Source organism: Propithecus coquereli, unplaced genomic scaffold (assembly GCF_000956105.1).
Source record: "Propithecus coquereli isolate 6110/MARCELLA unplaced genomic scaffold, Pcoq_1.0 Scaffold178, whole genome shotgun sequence".
NCBI lineage: Eukaryota > Metazoa > Chordata > Mammalia > Primates > Indriidae > Propithecus > Propithecus coquereli.
This window is the reverse complement of record NW_012142523.1, coordinates 3002034-3020180: the sequence shown is the minus strand read 5'-3', so window position 1 is coordinate 3020180 and position 18147 is coordinate 3002034. Positions and strand designations below refer to the sequence as shown.

At 46.6% G+C, this 18147-nt stretch overlaps 1 protein-coding gene across 1 annotated transcript in view; it reads left to right on the top strand.

The window, feature by feature from the left end:
• The window catches only part of CSMD2 (CUB and Sushi multiple domains 2), a 587354-nt gene that overhangs the window by 63364 nt on the left and 505843 nt on the right, over positions 1 to 18147 (top strand). Inside the window, exon 2 of the mRNA XM_012642214.1 lies at positions 2865 to 3081. Coding sequence (XP_012497668.1) covers positions 2865 to 3081 — 217 coding nt within the window. The remainder of the gene's footprint in view (positions 1 to 2864; positions 3082 to 18147) is intronic.

Genomic DNA, 18147 nt, shown 5'->3' with positions numbered 1-18147 from the left:
AGAGGTTATGGTGTCATGACAGCATATAGTAGGAGCTTTCACCTAATCAAGGAGGATCACTAGGCTGAGATCTAAAAGATGACTATGCCAAGAAAAGAGGGAAGCGTGGTCTAGACAGAGAGAACAGCATATGCAAAGATCGTGTGGCTGTGTAGTGAGAGAGTGTGGCAGGTACAAAGGACTGAGAAGGGCGGAGTTTGTCTGGAAAGCTGGTGGATATGAGGCTAAGAGGTCACTAAGGGCCTGACCACGTAGAATCCTTCTAGACATTAAACGTTTTTTCCTTATTGAAGAGAAGTGAGGAGCCATTGAATGTTTGGGGCAGAGGGAGAGGGGAATGACCTGATGAGATTTCTGTTTTGAAAAGATGCCCCCAGCTGCAGTGTGAAGAATGGTGGGCAAGGACCAGAATAAATGTGGTTGACCAGTTAGGAGTCACTATGGGAGTCCAGGGAAGAGCTTGGTGTGGGGTGGGGGAGGTGTAGACAGAGACTGGGTGGTAGATTGGCCGTGGGGATGTGAAGGAGAGGAAGGTGTCAGCTTCTAGGTGGGCCTTATTTATTTACTTATTTTTATTTATTTATGTCTTGATCCAAAACTCTTTATAATAACTTTATTTTAAAACTGGCTTTGTGTTAGATGATTTTGCCCAACTGTAGATGAATGTCAGTTTTCGGAGCATGTTTAAGGTAGGATAGGCTAAGCTATGATGTTCAGTAGGTTAGGTGTATTAAACACACTTTTAACAATATATTTTCAACTTACGTTGGGTCTATGAGGAATGTAATCCCCTCGTAAGTCGGGAGCATCAGCACTGAAAACCACTACAGATCTATTACGTGAAATTCTAAAAAAACTTGAAGTAACTCACAGGAAGGCAAGTAAAAAATGCAAAATAACAGCAAATACAAGAGAGGAACAATAAAAAGGGAACACAAACAAAAATCAAATCATAAATGGCAGACTTAAGCCCTAACACATCAGTAATTATTTTTAAATCTAAATGGTCTAAATATACGAATGAAAAGACAGAAATACGCAAAATGGATAAAATAGCATGGCCTGAGCTCACAGGAAATTTACTTCCAATGTAATGATATGGGTAAGGCTTAAAATAAAATGATGAAAAAATATAAGCCATGCAAAGATTAACCAAAAAATGCAAGAGTGACTGTATCGGTATCGGATTAAGTTTTGACAAGAGTATTGGCAAGGGGGAAAAGAGCATTACAAGATGATGAACGAGTCGATTCACCAAGACTTAGCAAACTTATATGTGTACATTGCAAACGGTAGAGCTTTGAGTTACGTGAAACGAAAAGTGATAAAACTTCAAAGAGGGACAGATAGTTCCACAATTATAATTCAAGACTTCAACAGCCCTCTCTCAGCAACTGGCAGAAATACTAGACAGAAAATCAGCAAGGTGGATGGGCCTTATGTGGACAAAGAGATCAGGCACCAGTCCATTCACTGAGGGGCAGCAGTGGAGGACAGAGTGGCGGGGGCATGTCGCAAGCCTGAGCATCCCAGAGGAGGTGTCAGGCCTGGGGCCCAGAAGGGAGGTCTGGCCCGGACTGCGACGTCGTGAGTCATCTGTGCACAAGAGGGGAGGTCCTCCTCTAGACTAGAGAGAGGGGGAGAGGCCCCGACTCTGAGCCGGAAGGAGGCAGAGAAAGAGCAGTGGCGGGAAAGGAGTGTGGCGACATGGGTGGAAGCCCCAGGCGCTGCCGCTCACAGTGTGGTCCTTGCAGCAGGACCGTTGCATCGCCAGGGAGCCAGGTGGACACGCAGACTCTCCAGCCCCACCCAGGTGTCCATCTGTGTCCCCATCTGAGCCAGATCCCCAGGTGGTGCGCGTGCAGAGTGAGGTCTGAGATGCTCTGGGTGGAAGGAGTGTTTCCAGAAGGCAGGTGGGCAACAGTATTGGAGGTGTCTGAGCGGTCAGTTAACATGAAGATGGAAAAATATCCCTTCGGCGACCTTAGCAGACCTGTTTGGGTGGATCTCTAGGACCAGAAGGCAGAACCGATGGGGCTGGAGAGTGAGTGGGAAGTAAGGAAATGGAGACAGAAAGTATAGACAGATTGTGTTTTCTATAAATCTGGCTGTGAAGGGGAGGAGAGAGAGACAAGGCTGGGGGGAGATGAGGAGTGGAGTGGGGAATTGTTTTCTTAATGATCCTGAGCACATTTAAAACGAGAAGTTTCCAGGAGAGAGGAAATGACTGAATGCATACCAGAGAGAAACGAGATCATAGAAGGTTCTCGAAGAGTAGGAAGGAATGGGATCTGAGGGGCACGTGGAAAGATTCCGTCTAGATGGAGAGAGAAGTGGGTCCTCTGTAGGAGGAAGGAAGACAGCACGGGGCAGGCTGGATGGATTTGGAGTTGGGAAGACAAGGCAATCCTCACTGATGGCTTTTATTATATTTTCTATGGAGAGCGGGAGGGGAAGACATTAGCTGAGATCAGGAGGCTGCATGCAGACAACGGAGAAGGTTTGAAATTGTCATTCTAGTGTTTAATGTTGTGAAGGAGAAGTCTGAGTTTAGGCTGGTATTCGTTGCTTTTTAGTTTAAACTCTCTGAGGCTTAGTTTTCTACTGCACAGAGGTGCTCTGAGGCTTGAATAAAATGATACGCAATCGATCACCGTGTCAGTGCACAGCACACAGCACACAGCAAGGTCACAGTCAGTGTTAGCCACCCGTCTTGGCTCCCTCTGCGCCAAGCACAGGGCCGGCCCGTAGGAAGCACGTGGAAAAAAGTGGATGAATGATTCTCTAACGATTTGCTCCCGTCTCTCTGGAAGCTTGTAGAAGTTCTTCTGCCTACACTGAACTGCTGCCTTTCTCTCTCCCAGGCCAGAACTGCACGTTTCAACTGCACGGCCCTAATGGGACGGTTGAGAGCCCAGGGTTCCCGTATGGCTACCCCAATTATGCCAACTGCACGTGGACCATCACGGCGGAGGACCAGCACCGGATCCAGCTCGTGTTCCAGTCCTTTGCCCTGGAAGAGGACTTTGATGTCCTGTCAGTGTTTGATGGTCCACCCCAGCCAGAGAACCTGCGAACAAGGTACCACCCTGCCCGCCCTCCTGTAGCAGACAGCTGGGCTCTGAGCCAAGCTTACCTAGAGGAAGAACTTGCTTGGGTGAAAGGTTTATGGTCACCGGCAAAGACTGCTGTTTTTTTGAGGCCTTCCCTCAATTCCTCTGCTTTCTTTGAGTTTCCCAACTCCTTTCTCCTGCTTAGAGGTTTCCAATAGGCAGGATTGTTGAGTAGGTCATTTGGGAAGACTAGATAGAAAACATCCCAGGGTTCTAGAGAAATCCAAGTCTTTCTACTGAAACTGATTTTGCATGCACAGTTGTATATGTGGTTGTACCTGCTGGTGTGTGTTGTTTGCACACACGGAAATACAGGCTGGACCCAGAAGATGTGGGGATTGAAGGCTGATAGTGATGGGTAGTGAACACGTCCTGCATCATGTATTCATCAATCACCATCCATCAATACTTTGCTGGAATTTGCTCCACATTTGCAGGGCCTTGGCTGTGGGTGTAGAATCTGGAAAGTTCCCACCCTCTCAAATTCCATCCCAGTTGATGGAAGAAAAAACTGTGGATTGGGTGAGATGGCTTCTTGTACCCCGGACCTGCCTCCCAAGGTGGGGGGTTCACACATGAGGAGGGAGACAGGGCTGGAGCTTCCACCCTCTGCAGAAAGGGCAGACTTTTCTGGGGCAAAGGTGAAGGCCCCAGCATTATAGCTTTCCAGGTGTTGCTGACCCAGAGGCCTGCCGTGCTCCATCACAAGCCTTGTTCCTGTCCTGTCAGCCAGGCTCCCCAGCTCCTCAGGAAGCCAAAGGGTTAATGGCCTACCAGCCAAGCCCTGGGGAGGCAGAGGTGCTAATTGCTTCTAATGACCTGATGCACTAATGAATGGTTCCCTGCCAAGTGCTTGACCTCAAAGCTTTGTTTAAGAGGTGTCTGGGCCTTTGGCTTCCCAGCTCCTGGAACAGGGTCATGTGCACATTTACTGGACAGCTCCTAGCCCTCTTCTCCTCCCCGTCCCTGTCCTCTCAGGGCAGTGCAGAGGCGAGTTTGGGAAGTCTGCTGCAGGGGTGGGGGCATCTGCGGAACTGCTGTCTAGTAGTTTCTCACAGGCAAGACTGGGCTTATCCATCTTCCCTTGATGTTCAGTGGGGTTTGGCACTCCATAGGTGCTCTGAGAACCTTCGGTAAAGGGATTAGTGTCCTCTTCAGTCACTCATTCCACACGTATTTCGTGAGTACCTATTATGTCCCAACACAGGCCTGGGTACAGCATTGAGCAAAACAAAGGCACTGCATTCATGGAGGTGACATGCTAATGGGCAGACAGGCATGGAAGTATCTGTCATGTCTGTGTTCTAGATGCTATAAAGACAAAGCATGTGGGGTAAGAGAGTGATGGTGGGGGCATTGGTTTTCCTAGGATGGTCAGGGAAGGCCTTTCTAAGGGGGAGACGTTTGAGCAGAGAGCTGAATCATGGAGTGTCATGTATGGTGTCCTGTGGAGAAAGCTTCTAAGCTAAGGGCACAGACAATGTAGAGGCCTTTGGAGGGTGGTCCCGTCATGGCATAGCCCATCCTGGCCAAGCCAGCCTTGTAGATGAGGGGGACTTGCAGTTTTGGAGGCCTCATTCTGGGTTATCCCAGGTGTCACCTCTATGATCTGCTATTTGAGTCCATCTCACAAGTAGATGAGGGAAGGCGGGAGGCCAGTGGCTATGGGCCAGAGCAGAGCCCGTGGATGGGAATCCTGCAAGGGGAAGGTGAGGCTGGGAGTGGGTAGGAGGTAGTAGATCCTGCAGGGCCTCATTAGCCATGTAAAGACTTTGGCCTTGGCCCTGAGGTAAACAGGAAACCCTTGGAGAGTTCTGAGCAGGGGAGAAATCTGCTTTCACAGATCTTTGGCAGCTGTGGGGAGGGTGGAGGGAAAGGGGTGAGGCTGGAGGCTACCCAGGTGGAGGCTGCAGTAATGGTCCAGGGCAGAGAAGGAAGAGGTTTGGGCTCTCTTGGAAGTGAGGAGCTGGTAAGAGATGGTCAGTTCTGGGCTGTATTCCAAACACACAGTGGACAGGGTTTTCTGTTGCACTGGGTGAGCAGTATGAGGGGCAAGGGGGCCAGGATGACCCCAGTCTCTTTGGCCTTAATGTCTGGTAGAAAAAAGTAGCTGTGGAGCCAGGTGCAGTGGCTCACAACTGTAATCCTTGCATTTTGGGAGGCTGAGGTGGGAGGATTGCTTGAATCCGGGAGTTTGAGACCAGCCTGGTCAACATAGTGAGATCTCATCTCTACAAAAGATTTTTTAAAAATTAGCAGGGAGTTGTGGCACCTGCCTGTAGTCCCAGCTACTCAGGAGGTTGAGGCAGGAGGATCACCTGAGCCAGGAGTTCAAGGCTGCAGTGAGCTATAATTAGGCCACTGTACTTCAGCCTGGGTGATAGAGCAAGACCCTGTCTTTAAAAAAAAAAAAAAATAGCTGTTTCCTGAGATGGGGACAGCTATGGGAGGAGCATATTGGCAAGAGATGGGGTGGGGGCTGGAGGTTAAGATTTCAGTTTGGCCATATGAAATTTGAGGTGCCTATTAGATACCCAGGTGGACCTGTTGAACGTCCACTTGAGTGTGAGTTTGAAGTTCAAGGGTGTCGGGGCTAGAGATAATACATTGGGAGGCTGGGACAGGATGGTGCTTAAAACCATGAGACTGAATGAGGTCACAAGGGAGTGAGTCCTCTCTGTCAGATTTTGAGCTCAGGTGACACGGTCTATGGGGCAGCTGCGTAAACCTCTGGTGATGTGGAATCAATGTTGAAAGTCAAAGCAGGTCACCCGGGCACTTGGTTGAGGTGTGGACAGCTGGAGGCGGACTCTCCAATCCTGCCTGCCGGAGTTATTCAAGCTTTCCTTGCTCTTCAGGCGGGGTCCCCACAGATGTGGTCAAGCCTCTGCTTTCTGACACTTGGGTTTTCTGACACAGAGGGGGACATATAGAAGACCCAGCAGAGTGGGCACTTCTCTGGCCTGTGTTCGAAAGCATGGATGGTGGGGGTTTCCACGACCTGGGGAAGTGGTCCTGGCAGGGGAGGCTTCCTCTTGTTCTGAGGATGCAGAAGGACTTGGATGTATTCCCAGCCCCTGCACAGGCCGCTCCGGCCGACCAGCCACGTCTGAGGAGGTTGTCCCTGTTTGGGCTCCTAATCTCCATCATCTTTGTGACTGTCTCATTCCAGTTCATTGCACAAGTAGTCAAGGACATGCAGGCTCGGCCAAGGGGAAGGGCTGGAAGGAGCCCACTGCCTTTTAGCACCCCTGGAACAGGGCACTCTTACCTTGGGGGGCACTGAGAAGGGGAAATGGCCCTAGAGGATGGTCTGAGTAGCATTGCAGTGTGCTGTCCTTGAAGGTATCGGAATGGTGATCCCTTGGGGGTGTGCAGGGGAGACGGCAAGCATACGTTTGGTGGGGACGCTTGGGTCTTTGTGATTTGTTTTTATATGTTCTTGCATAGTTATTAGTCTACTCAGGTTTTCTTCTTATTCGTGAGTCAGTTTTTGTCTGTATGCTAGTCCAGGAAGTCACGCATTTTGTCAAGATTGTCAAGTGTATTAGCCTCGGATTGCACACGGTTTTCCCTGTTGACGTTTCTATCTCCGCGGTGCCTGGGTTACACCCTTTCTCACATCTACTCCTGTGCATTCATGTTTTCCTTCTTCTTACTCAATTAGTCTTGCCAGAAGTTTGCCTATTTTACTGGTCTTTTTCAAGTTCCTATGCTAGGGCTATCAATTTTATTCTTTCTCTATTATCTAACTTATTGATTTCTGCTTTTATCTGTATCCATTCTTTTCTCCCACTTAACTTAGGCCGATGTTGCTCTTTTGCTGATTTCGTGAAATGAATTAGTTTTATTATTTCTTGTTTGACAATAAAAACATTAAGAGGCATTTTCCCCTAAGTACAGCCCTGACCACATCCCATAAATTTTGATGGCTAGTTGTTATTTTAGAAGGAGTGTCTAATTGCAGTTTTGTTCTTTCTTTGACTCTAGGGTTTTTCCCCTCAAATTTTCAAGAACTATTTGTTTGTACTTAAAAAAATATTATCTAGTTTTATTGCATTATGATCAGATTATGATTTTTACTTTGGAGAATTTGTTGACTTTTTTCCCTCTAAGACCATTTTTTGAAAGTGTTTTGTGAGTATTTGAAAAGAATAGATATTCTGTGGTTGAAGGGTGAAAAAAATTTATGTTATTAATATCATTCAATTTTTCTAATTCTTATTTATTGCCTAATTGATATTTGACAAGATAAGCAATGTATTGGTCTCACATTTTCACTGTAGATTTTATTGATTTTTCCTTTTATTGATAAGTTTTTATTTTATATATTTTGATGCTATACTCTTTGGTGCATAAATATATTTAACTATTAGATCTTCAGAGTAAATCATGTATATTTTTCCATTATACAAATTATGTTTATCCCTCAATGTTTTTTGCCTTAAATTTCACTTTGATACTAATATTGCCACTTTTTTCTTTTAGGTTTGCATTTATTGGGTCCATCTTTGCAAATTTGTGTATTTTTAATATATCTATGTCATTGTTTTAAGGGTAGCTCTTAGTACAACATGCACAATAGCTGATTTTTTTTTTAATCCTAACTGGGAGTCTTTATTTTTTAATAGGAAAGTTTAGTCCACTCATATTTTTTGGTGATAACTGATATATTTGCTCTTCTTTGATACTTAATACTTTCTATTTTTAAGCTTACTTACTGTTATTTCCTTTACTCTGTCTTCAAGTGAACATTTTCTTTGCTTTCTGTGATTTTTATTCTACTAGTGGTTAAAGTTACTTCTTTAGAGCACATTTTAAGCTATATTTCTCTGTCAACCTCCTGCCTATCTAGCATTTTTCTTAACTGGGTCTTACTGGCTCTGTACCTTGTAGAAATTCCTTAGTGTTTGTAGCACATAGATATCTGCCTCTTTTTCTTGGTTTTGAAAGTTGACGTAGCTATTCCGTCTCTTTATATACCTTAGATCATTTCCATGAGAATTTAGGGAGTTAGGTGGAGGGGGGTTTAGCATGTTATCTTGTTGGCTTTCCATCTCGAATGGAAATTTCTCTTATACACGTTTTATATTTTTGATGCTATTGTGAATGGAAATTTTTTAAATTTAACTTTTGGACTAGTCATTGCTAATATATAGAAATACAATTGATTTTTTATATTGACCTCATATCCTATGACCTTGTTGAATTCATTACTCCTTCTAATAGTTTTGTTTATATTTGGGAATAAAAATAATTTTAGTTCTTCCTTTTCAATCTGGATGCCTTCTTTTCTTTTCTTCTTTCTTCTTTCTTCTTTTTTCTTTCTCCTTTTTCCCCTTTCCTTTCCTTTCCTTTCCTTTCTTTTCCCTCCCTTCCTTCCTACCTTTTCTCCTTCCTTCCTTCCTGCCAGACTGCACTGGCTAGAACCTCTGTTGTGATGTTGAATAAAAGTGGTGAGAGTGGGTATCTCTGCCTTGTTCCTGATCTTGATCTTAGGGGAGCAACATTCAGTCTTTCCCCGTTAAGTACTACATTAGCTGCAGGTGTTGTGTGGATACCCTTCTAATAAAGGTTTTTAAGCAGAAGATTTCAGCACGGCCCGGCTGCAGTGTGGAAAATGCACTGAAGTGGGGGCCAGACTGGTGACTGTGGGGCCGGGCAAGAGACTGTATGTAGTCGCCTGGATTATGCCAATGAAGGGCAGAGATGTGTGGATTTATATGATGTTATGGGAAAGAGTTGTCCCCAGGGTTAATAGTGGATTTATAGGGACTGTGGAGAGGGAATAAGAAAAAGGAAGGGGTGGAGGACAGCTCCACAGTGTCTGGCCTAGAAACAGAAAACAAACCAGATCAGCCTGTGGTGAATTCCAGTATCCAGTAAAACGTGTTCTCAGGGCCTACCAGGGTATTTGCTGCACTGATGTTTTTTTTCCCTCGTCTGGCAGAGCAGGTAGGTCTCCTCCTCTCTCAGTGTGTTCCTGTGAGACACAGGGTACAGTGGGGGCAGACCTAGATTTATACCTAGCTGGGCTCTACGTTTATTAATGCTATGACCTCATGCTCAGTTGAGCTTCTCCAAGGCTCATCTATAACATGGAGGTGACACTGCCCCGCCTTATGGGGTTGTCATATGTGGGCCACCTGCTGCAGATCCTGAAGGGGTCCATAAACATTGTTTGCATCCTTCCCTGCTCTTCTGTTCTTAGGACCTAGTAGTTTGGACCTTTCTGGAGGGCTTTGGTGCCTGTCCTGGCAGTTCATCTCTGGCCCATTCATCAGATGTTGTAGGTAGTGGAAAGGCACTGGGCTTGGGAAGTCATTCATTGTGTATGTATGTGCCATGTGCATGTACGTAATGTGTATATATCATGGCATTACTGATCCCATGACAGCCCTTCCTCCTCTGCCCTCCCACACAGACACTGGGGCAGGACCACCAAGAGGCCTGCGGCAGATCTCTCTCTGCTGACATCACCTGGGGGCTTTCTGTGTTTGTTGTCTAAAACTTAATGGGTATGAGTTTTGCTATTATGGCTGTAACTGCATTTTTAATGCATCTCTCTTTTTCCCTCCTTTCCTGCAACACTCTGATCTTCTTTACTTTATTTACGGATGCATTCCCACAAAAGGCTAAAGAGTTACCTCCCTGCCCCAATCTCAGCCTTTCTTTGAACTCACCCTTCCCTGGATGCTCACTCCTGGATTGTGCTGTGAGCAATGAGCCTCCTCCTGCTAGAGTCTAAGCTCCTTGAGGCTGGGAGTCAAGCTTGCTATCACGTTTTTGCTGTGGCAGAGCCATGCAGGGAAATAATACACTGGTCTTGCATGTAGATGACATGAGTTTGTATCAGCTCCTCCCTGGCTGCGTGGCACTGGCAAGTCACTTTGACTCTTATCCTCAGCATCCTCATCTGCAAAGTGAGTACATCGAGACCTTGGCTGGTGAAGATTAAATTAAATGAAGTATGTAAACAGCTTTCATGATGATGAGATAGAAACTAAAGTAATACTGGTATATTTGTAGAAAAATTTAGCATAATTAAGTAAAAAGACCAAAAATTCCAATAAATTTGTGTAGAGCAGTGGCTCTCAACTGAAGGCAGTTTTGTCGCCCCCCCACCCCCGGAGACATTTGGCCATGTTTGGAGACATTTTTGATTGTCACAAATGCAGTGGTGTTAATGACATCTAGTAGACCGAGGCCAGGGATGCTACGCAACATCCTGCAATGCACAGGACATCTGCCCACAACAAAGAATTAATTATCTGGCCCCAAATGCCAGGAGTGCTGAGGTTGAGAAACCTGGAGGTAGGTTGATTTGAGGAGTTAACGCCTTTGGCATAACCTGGGTTCTAATCCTCTTTCGGTGTCAGTGACCTTGGGCAAGTGAGTCAAGTCATCTGAGCCTCAGTTTCCTCCTCTGCAAAATGGGGGATTCTCAGTGATGCTATCTCCTGACAGCTGCACCTGGCATGGTTGATGAAGAGGTGCCCAGAGACACACTGCGCACGGCCTGTTCTCTATGCAGATGCCATTCATCTCCCAGCAACTCCTTTTTTCCACCAGGAGTTCATAGCCATCTCCTTGAAAGCATCTCACATTTCATCTAGAGCTATTCACAAGCAGCAACATCCCAGGGTGCCAGGAGGCAGCGTCTGGCTGCTTCAAATTAAATTTACAATAGAAGCTGATCAGATTCTTCTCATAATGGATCAGGGTGGGAAACGGGAGTAGGAGCCGGCCTTAAGGCTGGGAGCCTGTAGGAGTTGGGGAAATTAGCAAGGAAAGAAGAAAGAGCCTTCCAGATAATGCAGTGTCAGCCCTGCCTGGATGAATTACTGAAACGATCCCCACGTCCCTGCTTTTGCACAATTAGATGGCCTTTCCGTGCTGGCAAACATCCTATTGCATTGCAGTTTAATGTGAAATGAAGTTTTCTAATGGGACACGAGCAAACATAATCTGTGGAGACGCTGCTAATAAACTACATCGCTGTATACTGGAGGGTTTATAGGGCACTGGTGATGACTGCACCAGTTAAGCACAGCTAAGCATCCCTTAATTTAGACATTTGGGTTCAAGTTATGGGAAACACTACAACTCGTTCCCTCAATTACTGGCAATACACATTCTGTCATCAGCCTAAGGTAGAATGTAGTTTTAGTCATTTGGAGCTGGTTGCAGATTTCACTCAACTGGCATTAGACACCTGTTTGGTAGTTGTAAAAATCCACAAATTTGCCAGATTTACTGTCTTCTTATGAATGTGTATCACAGCAGAGGCCCCCAAAGGACCTGTCTGTTGGTTCCTTAAAAAGTGTGCTTTGCACCTCAATAGGGTTGTCCTTGAAGGGTCCTCTCCCCAGAGTCCCCCAGGAATGTGCTCTTGTGGGCAGGAGGAGGCTGGGAGGACCCATGGGGATGAGGGAAGAGTCTTTTTTTAGGACTGAAACAGAGTGAGGACGCTGGAAAGGGGAACCAAGACATGAGGACACTGAACACCTATTAGGTGCCAGCCACCACGCTAGATGCATTGGTTCATTCATTCATTGTCATGTGTTCAGCATTTATTGAATGCCTACCGGGAATGCCAGGTGTTGGAGATACAGCAGTTAACAAGACAGCTTCTGCCTTCTGGGAACTTACCATATCTTTAGGGAGAAAGGTTAATAATTAGGTAGAGAGTCCAGGATGCCAAGCGCCGTGACTGAGGCACCTGACCTGGTCTTGGGGGAGATCTTTGTAGATGCCCATCCGTGGGCCTGGGGCGCCCTCCCTCCATCTGCCCCTTTGCTTAACTATCTCTTACTCAGTCTTCACAGAACTCAGTCATCACTTCCATCCTCTGGGACACCCCTTCTGCACAACTTGTGATACCCACTCAGGTTACCCTGCATCCATCCTTCATGGCTTTACATGTGTGTGTACGTGTGTGTGTACATGTGTATGTAAGTGTGTGTATGTGTGTGTGTATTTGATGTATGCCCTTCTCCCTTGCAAGTCCGTAAGCTCCTACACTATAGGAATTCCTTCTCTTTTACTCTCCCTTGTAGCTCCAGGGCCTAACACGGTGCCCAGCATACAGTGGGTGCTCAACAGGTATTTATGGCATGAATGAACGAATGCTTGTCAGAGGGTGGGATCTCCACTAGGGCATGGAAGGAGGAGTGGGAGAGTGTTTCAAGCCAAGAAAATAGTGCATGCTTAGATCTGGGCAAAATAGAGGGAAAGGCGAGCTGTGGAATAGCAGTGGGGTTGGCTCCCCGTGGCAGGGGTGTAGTGGGGAGGTGGGGAGTGGCCGGGGCCAGATCACTTGGGACCCTGGATGCCTTGCTGGGGAGATTGACACGTATCCTAAGCAAAGCGGGGACACACTGAAAGGTTTTAAACAGGCATTATACGTGTTGCCTAATAATGCAACAACACCCCCAGCAGGTGGGTGGTATCAATTCCCTTTGCTGAGGTTAAGTAGCATCTAAGGCCTCTAAGCTGCTAAGTGGCCAAAGGAGGGGGATGAAGGAGGATCTCCTAGAGCCAGAAACCAGGCTTCCCCCCAGGCCGAGGTGCCTTCTGACAGCTGTGAATTCATTTGTACTCATTCCATTTTCTTTAAAAAATCCATCCGTTTTCGTTTTTGAGCAGTTTCTCTAAAATAGTAAAAGTCATAGGTACTTGCTGCTTTGAAAAAGTCAAGCAGTGCAGCAGTGTATAGATTACAAAAAGTACAAGTGCCTCTTCCAAGGCCCTTGTCTCAGCCCTGCTCCCTGGAGGTTACCCCTGTTAACAGTTTGGTGTGTGTCCAATTTCTTTTTTTCTTTTCTTTTTTTTTTTTTAGACAGGGTCTTGGCTCTGTCATCCTGAGTACAGTGCCGTGGCATCAGCCTAGCTCACAGCAACCTCAAACTCCTGGGCTCAAGCAATCCTTCTGCCTCTGCATCCCTAGTAGCTAGGACTATAGGCACGCACCACCACACCAGGCTTAATTTTATTTTTTGTAGAAATGGGATCTCGCTATTGCCTAGGCTGATCTCGAACTCCAGGACTCAAGCGACCCTCCCGCCTCGGCCTCCCAGAGTGCTAGGATTCCAAGCGTGAGCCACCGTGCCCGACCCAATTTCTTTTTAAATAAAAACTCATTAAACTGCCCATGAGGCTTATTGGGACATCCATCAGCCCTTTAAAAATTGTTCTGATGAATTAAGTGTAAACTAATTAGAAACATGGATTCAATTACCCTTGAAACACACAAGGGTTTAATAATTAATAGGAAGAGGGTTTGAGGCCAAAGGCATTATGGATTTTATCAAACCTCTAACATCTGAAAAGTAAATACGTTTGATTCACCCTAAATGCTGGCAAATTTGCCATCCAGAGGCAAACCTGTTGGTAGGAGCTGTGCGTTAATCACAAAAGTTAGCTATGATTAATAAGGAGTCAGCTGAAATGGGGCCAAAGCCTGCTGTATATTGCTGGACAGAGCTTCCTGGGGCTTTCAGTGCCTGGTCTTTTGGAGTTACCACAATCAGTTTCTTCACAATCCTTCATCAGGCAAGTTTTGGGGAGTTTTGGACTGGCTGCCTGCTGAGGTCCCCAGTGAGATCACTGACCCCAACTGTGGGCCCAGAGCATTTGGGGAGTAATATCGGGCCAAGGAAACACTGTAAGACTTTGGGGAAAAAACATTTAGTTTATCTCCTTGAACTGTGAACCATGATGACTTAGGGGGATGCAGAGAAGAGTCATGGGTTGGCATAAATATTTACCTGTGTGTGCCAGGTGCTTTATGTGCTATATCTCATTTAATCCCCATAGTTTTCCTGCAAGTAAGAATTATTACTCCCATTTTTATTGCTAAGGAAACTGAGGCTCAAAGAGGCTTCGTGCCTTGTGGCAGCCAAATTCAAACTCCCCGATCTGCTTGACACCCAAGTTCACGCAGCTCGGCACAAGTGCACCAGGGCAGAAAGGGGTTGTGGAAGGGGAGGAAGTGGGGTCTGCCAGGGACAGGGCTCTGGAAACCAACGGCAGTGGCCCCGTGGGGCAGCCATGTGCTCCATCCCCCAATGCCAAAGAGAGGGTCTGGGCAGACGTGGGGTGGGGAGGAGTTGGCAGCAGGTGGTACACAAAGCCAGGTGGGCAGCAGGGTCGGGGTCCTGAGCAATCTCTCCACTCACAGTAGGACGCTGTGGTTCAAGGTCAAAATCAATTTTTGTACAAAGTCTCACCTTGTTCATTCACCAAGTCTGCTGTTTAATAGCAGCCAAAATTTAAGGCCCCCTGGAGCCCGAGGCTTAGGCCAGAAGGCCGTGCTGCCTGCACCCTTCCTTATGGTCAGTCCTGCCCACAGTGTCATGAGGTGTTGGCCGCGATTCAACATTACTCCAGAATGACGTTGGCCACCCCTAGACCCTCATCTACCCCTTTCTTCCAACTGGTTGCCTGCAGGGCTGTTGCTGAGACAGGAAGGGTCCCCTTCTTTATCTTCAAGACTTATTCCCTGAACCTCTGGGGCTGCAGATATTGCTGTGCAAGGGACCCCGATAGCCCAGGGATGTTGTTGCCAGGGTAGAGGCAGGTTTGGATTCGTAATTCTAGTCTTCCCTGTTTCTTTGTTAGCAGAAATGGTACCCAAATGAACACCTCTCAAGAACTGAGTTCTTCATTCCCTGGGAATCAAAGTAAACAGAAGTAAACCAATTCTCAGCTTTTAAGTGAACTAAAAGCTAAATTTTGCACCCTCAAGTGGGTCTGATCTGTCACATGATGTGGTGCCAAGAGCCAGGCATGGGCGTGGCCACCTGGGTTCTGTCCCAGCTCTGCCACTGGTTTGCTATGATCTTCACTCAGGGCCAGCTGCATTTTCCTCACTTACAAAATGAGGATTTAGGTCTAGAGGAACTCCAGGGCTTCTTCCCGCTCTGAGATTGTATGATCAAGTGACACCGGAGATGTATTAGAAAGATTGTACAATACCCTTGATCGTCTGGGATTATTTCTACCCTACTCAGGGACTGCTCTTGGCTCTTTCAACAATTCCAGCCTTTGTCTTTGGGAAAGGGTTTCTTCTCCAGTGTCATGTTGGGCAGGGTGGCAGAGAAGGCTACTGTCCACCATTGATCTTATTCCTCCTCCACAGAGTAGAGCCGTCAGTGGGAAGCAGCCACCCAGCCAGGGACAATATTCCCAGGCCCTTTTGCATCTAGGTGGGGCCGTGTGGCTTAGCGGTCAGTAGAAAGTGGACAGAGGGATGTGTCCCACTTCTGGGCCTGGCCCAGAAAAGCTCCCCTTTGATCCTCTACTCTCTCTTTCCCTAGAGATGGGAGATAGCAGAAGCCTGGATCGGCGGTATGGAGTAGAACCCCACCCCGTCCACCCCACCGCTTGCTGCTGATAGACCGGATCTTACCTAAGTGAGAAATAAACCACGTAAACTTAGACATCACATATTACAGTACCAGTCCCCCTAGGAGTGGTAGCCTGCTGGGGTTTCCTGGGTACCATGGTGAAGGCATTGCAGACAGTGTAGACTAGTCTGGCTGGAGACGTCATTGAAGCGATTTCTGGCCACACGATGCCCTTAGTATTTTGTGGGGCTGGCAATGCAGGCTTCAATCCTGCCCAAAGGAGAAAACGTCTTCCCGAGGTTTACACTGGCGACCTCTTCTGCACCTGGCAGTCTTTCACTGGACCCTCCCGGTTCAGTCTCTCTCATCACCATTGCCACCTTCCCCTTTGTCCCTTGATAAGCAGTGGCAGCTTACCAAACAGCAGAAGGAAGGAAGCCTATACCTTTGATTACTGTGTCCCAAAGGGATCTCAACTAGTGATTTGGGGGCTTTTGTGATGCTCTGGCCAACTGGTAGAGGCACATCCAACCTCTCCCTTCTCCAAAGTTCTGTAGCCACATATCATAGACAGGGTAGATCTTATACTTACATAAACCCTAAAAAGCAAGGGCAATGGTAACGGTGACAGATCCTGGCTCCAGTAGTCCAGCTCGGTTTCAGTTATAACAGGAATTCATCACTATCCAGAGATAAAGAAATTCAGAAAGCTAGAAAGCTGTCAAGGCCCTTGGTAGGTGGGGGAATGCGGACACGGAGTTCTTGCAGACCAAGGCGGGTTTGAAAATATTCAGCTACTGCAAGGCTCCACCCTTTAGGTACCCCAATATTGCTCCTCCCAATTCTGTTTGAATGTTGAAGCTTCCCAGACACGTTATTTCATTTACTGCTCTCAACAATCCAATAAGTGTTGTATGCATCCCATTTTGCAGAGGAGAAAGCTGAAGTTCAGAATGGCTCACAAGCCAAGTGCTAATAAGACGTGGCCAAGTTCTCAGCATTTTGTCCCTGCCCTGAATCAGTGCCATCCAGCTCCATAGGCTGTTGGCATACAGGAGAAAGGCCCCGAGGACCTGGCAGCCTGCACAAGGACCCTTATACCCCAAGGGGCAGCAATGGATGAGAGGGAACCTACCAGAGACATGATTCCTCCCCCATACCCCGAGATCCCCCCATACTGGAATTTATCTGAACTTGGGCAAAAAGGAAAGGAAGATAGAATGGGGCCTTTTCCCTGCTGCACTCTATGTAACCTAGGTGAAGGCCCCAACATGGCAAATTATTTGTAGAACCCTGAAGGAGTGGGCTCCTTCTATTTTGGAGTATGTAGAAGCGTAAAGATTTTCTTTAATTAGATAGTGCCGGATAGATTTAATTAAAGCTTCAAACCTGCAATTTTCTTTGTTTGATTGATCAGTTGGTGCTGATTGCCTGGAGTAATTATGAGGGGGGAGGGGGAGTTTTCAAAGTCTGGTGGTGATAAGAGGCAGCCTGAGCTGGCGCTGGGATGCTCGGATGTCAGAGTGATGCTGAAAAGGTGTAAATTGCACAAATGTTCGTTAGCTGGTCAAATGGAAACTGCGGTGTCTCAATTACACTTTTGTCTAAATCATGTTCTTGGCTGATGTGCTTCTGTAGAAAAGTTCCCCTTTTCCCTTCCTTTCTCTAAATGTAATCACACCCCCGAGACTAGGCAGTATTCTGTTATTTTTGTCTTTCTTTTATGAAATAATGGAAGTGCATTCTTGGGAATGTCTCATAATGGCCCTTTAAAATTTCTAGAGCCTGCTGGAGGGTCAGGAGAGAAAGAGCCTCTTATAATCTTAGTGTGAATTTAGGGAACTCAGAAAGAGCTTTCAAGTCAGGCAGTCTTGGGTTTGAATCCTGTCTCTGCCATTTACTGGCTCTTTGACCTTGAGCAAGTACCGTTGAACTTCTTCATCTGCAAAGCGAGTGAGTTGTGGAGAGGCCTCAATGAACTGATGTGTGCATGTCAAGCACCCATGCCTGGCCCACAATGGGTTCTCACTGCATGTGTGTCTCTTCTCTTTCCTGTGCTCTGTTGCTTTGCTGAGCTCACCATCCCTGTGAAAGCTCCATGGGCCTGCGTGACCAGAGCCCCCTTGCTAACCGTTATAAACAGCCCCTGACACACTACCTGCTACACACATGGCAGGTCTCCGCGAATACCTGTCCAGTGAATGAATAAATGGATGAATATCCTGTGCATTTAGGCCTTCTCAAAAGTCGATGATACCAGCCCAGGGTAAAGGAGTTGCCCCATTCATAAAATCCTGAGGGGTACAGTTCGAACAATGGGGCGCAGGCTGCCCTGTGAAAGCATTGGTGGAAAAGCTGTTCTCTTTTTATTCTGAACTGGTTAAACCACCTCAGGAGACTGAGTTTAGTTCTTAATTACACACTGGAGGGGGAGGCTAAGGCTGATGATCAAGACCATCATAGCGTAGAAGAATGTTTAAGTTTAAGGAAAAACAAAACAGGCTACAGATTTAATCTGTGCGTTGCGTATATCACTATGTAAGAACATATACCCAGACGAACAGGGCTGGAAGGAAATGTAGCAACATGGGATTGATGTGGGTATGAGCATGGCTTGATTATAAACGATTTTTTAATATTTTGTATTTAAAAGTTTTTGGTAACATTGTGTTGTGTTATTTTTA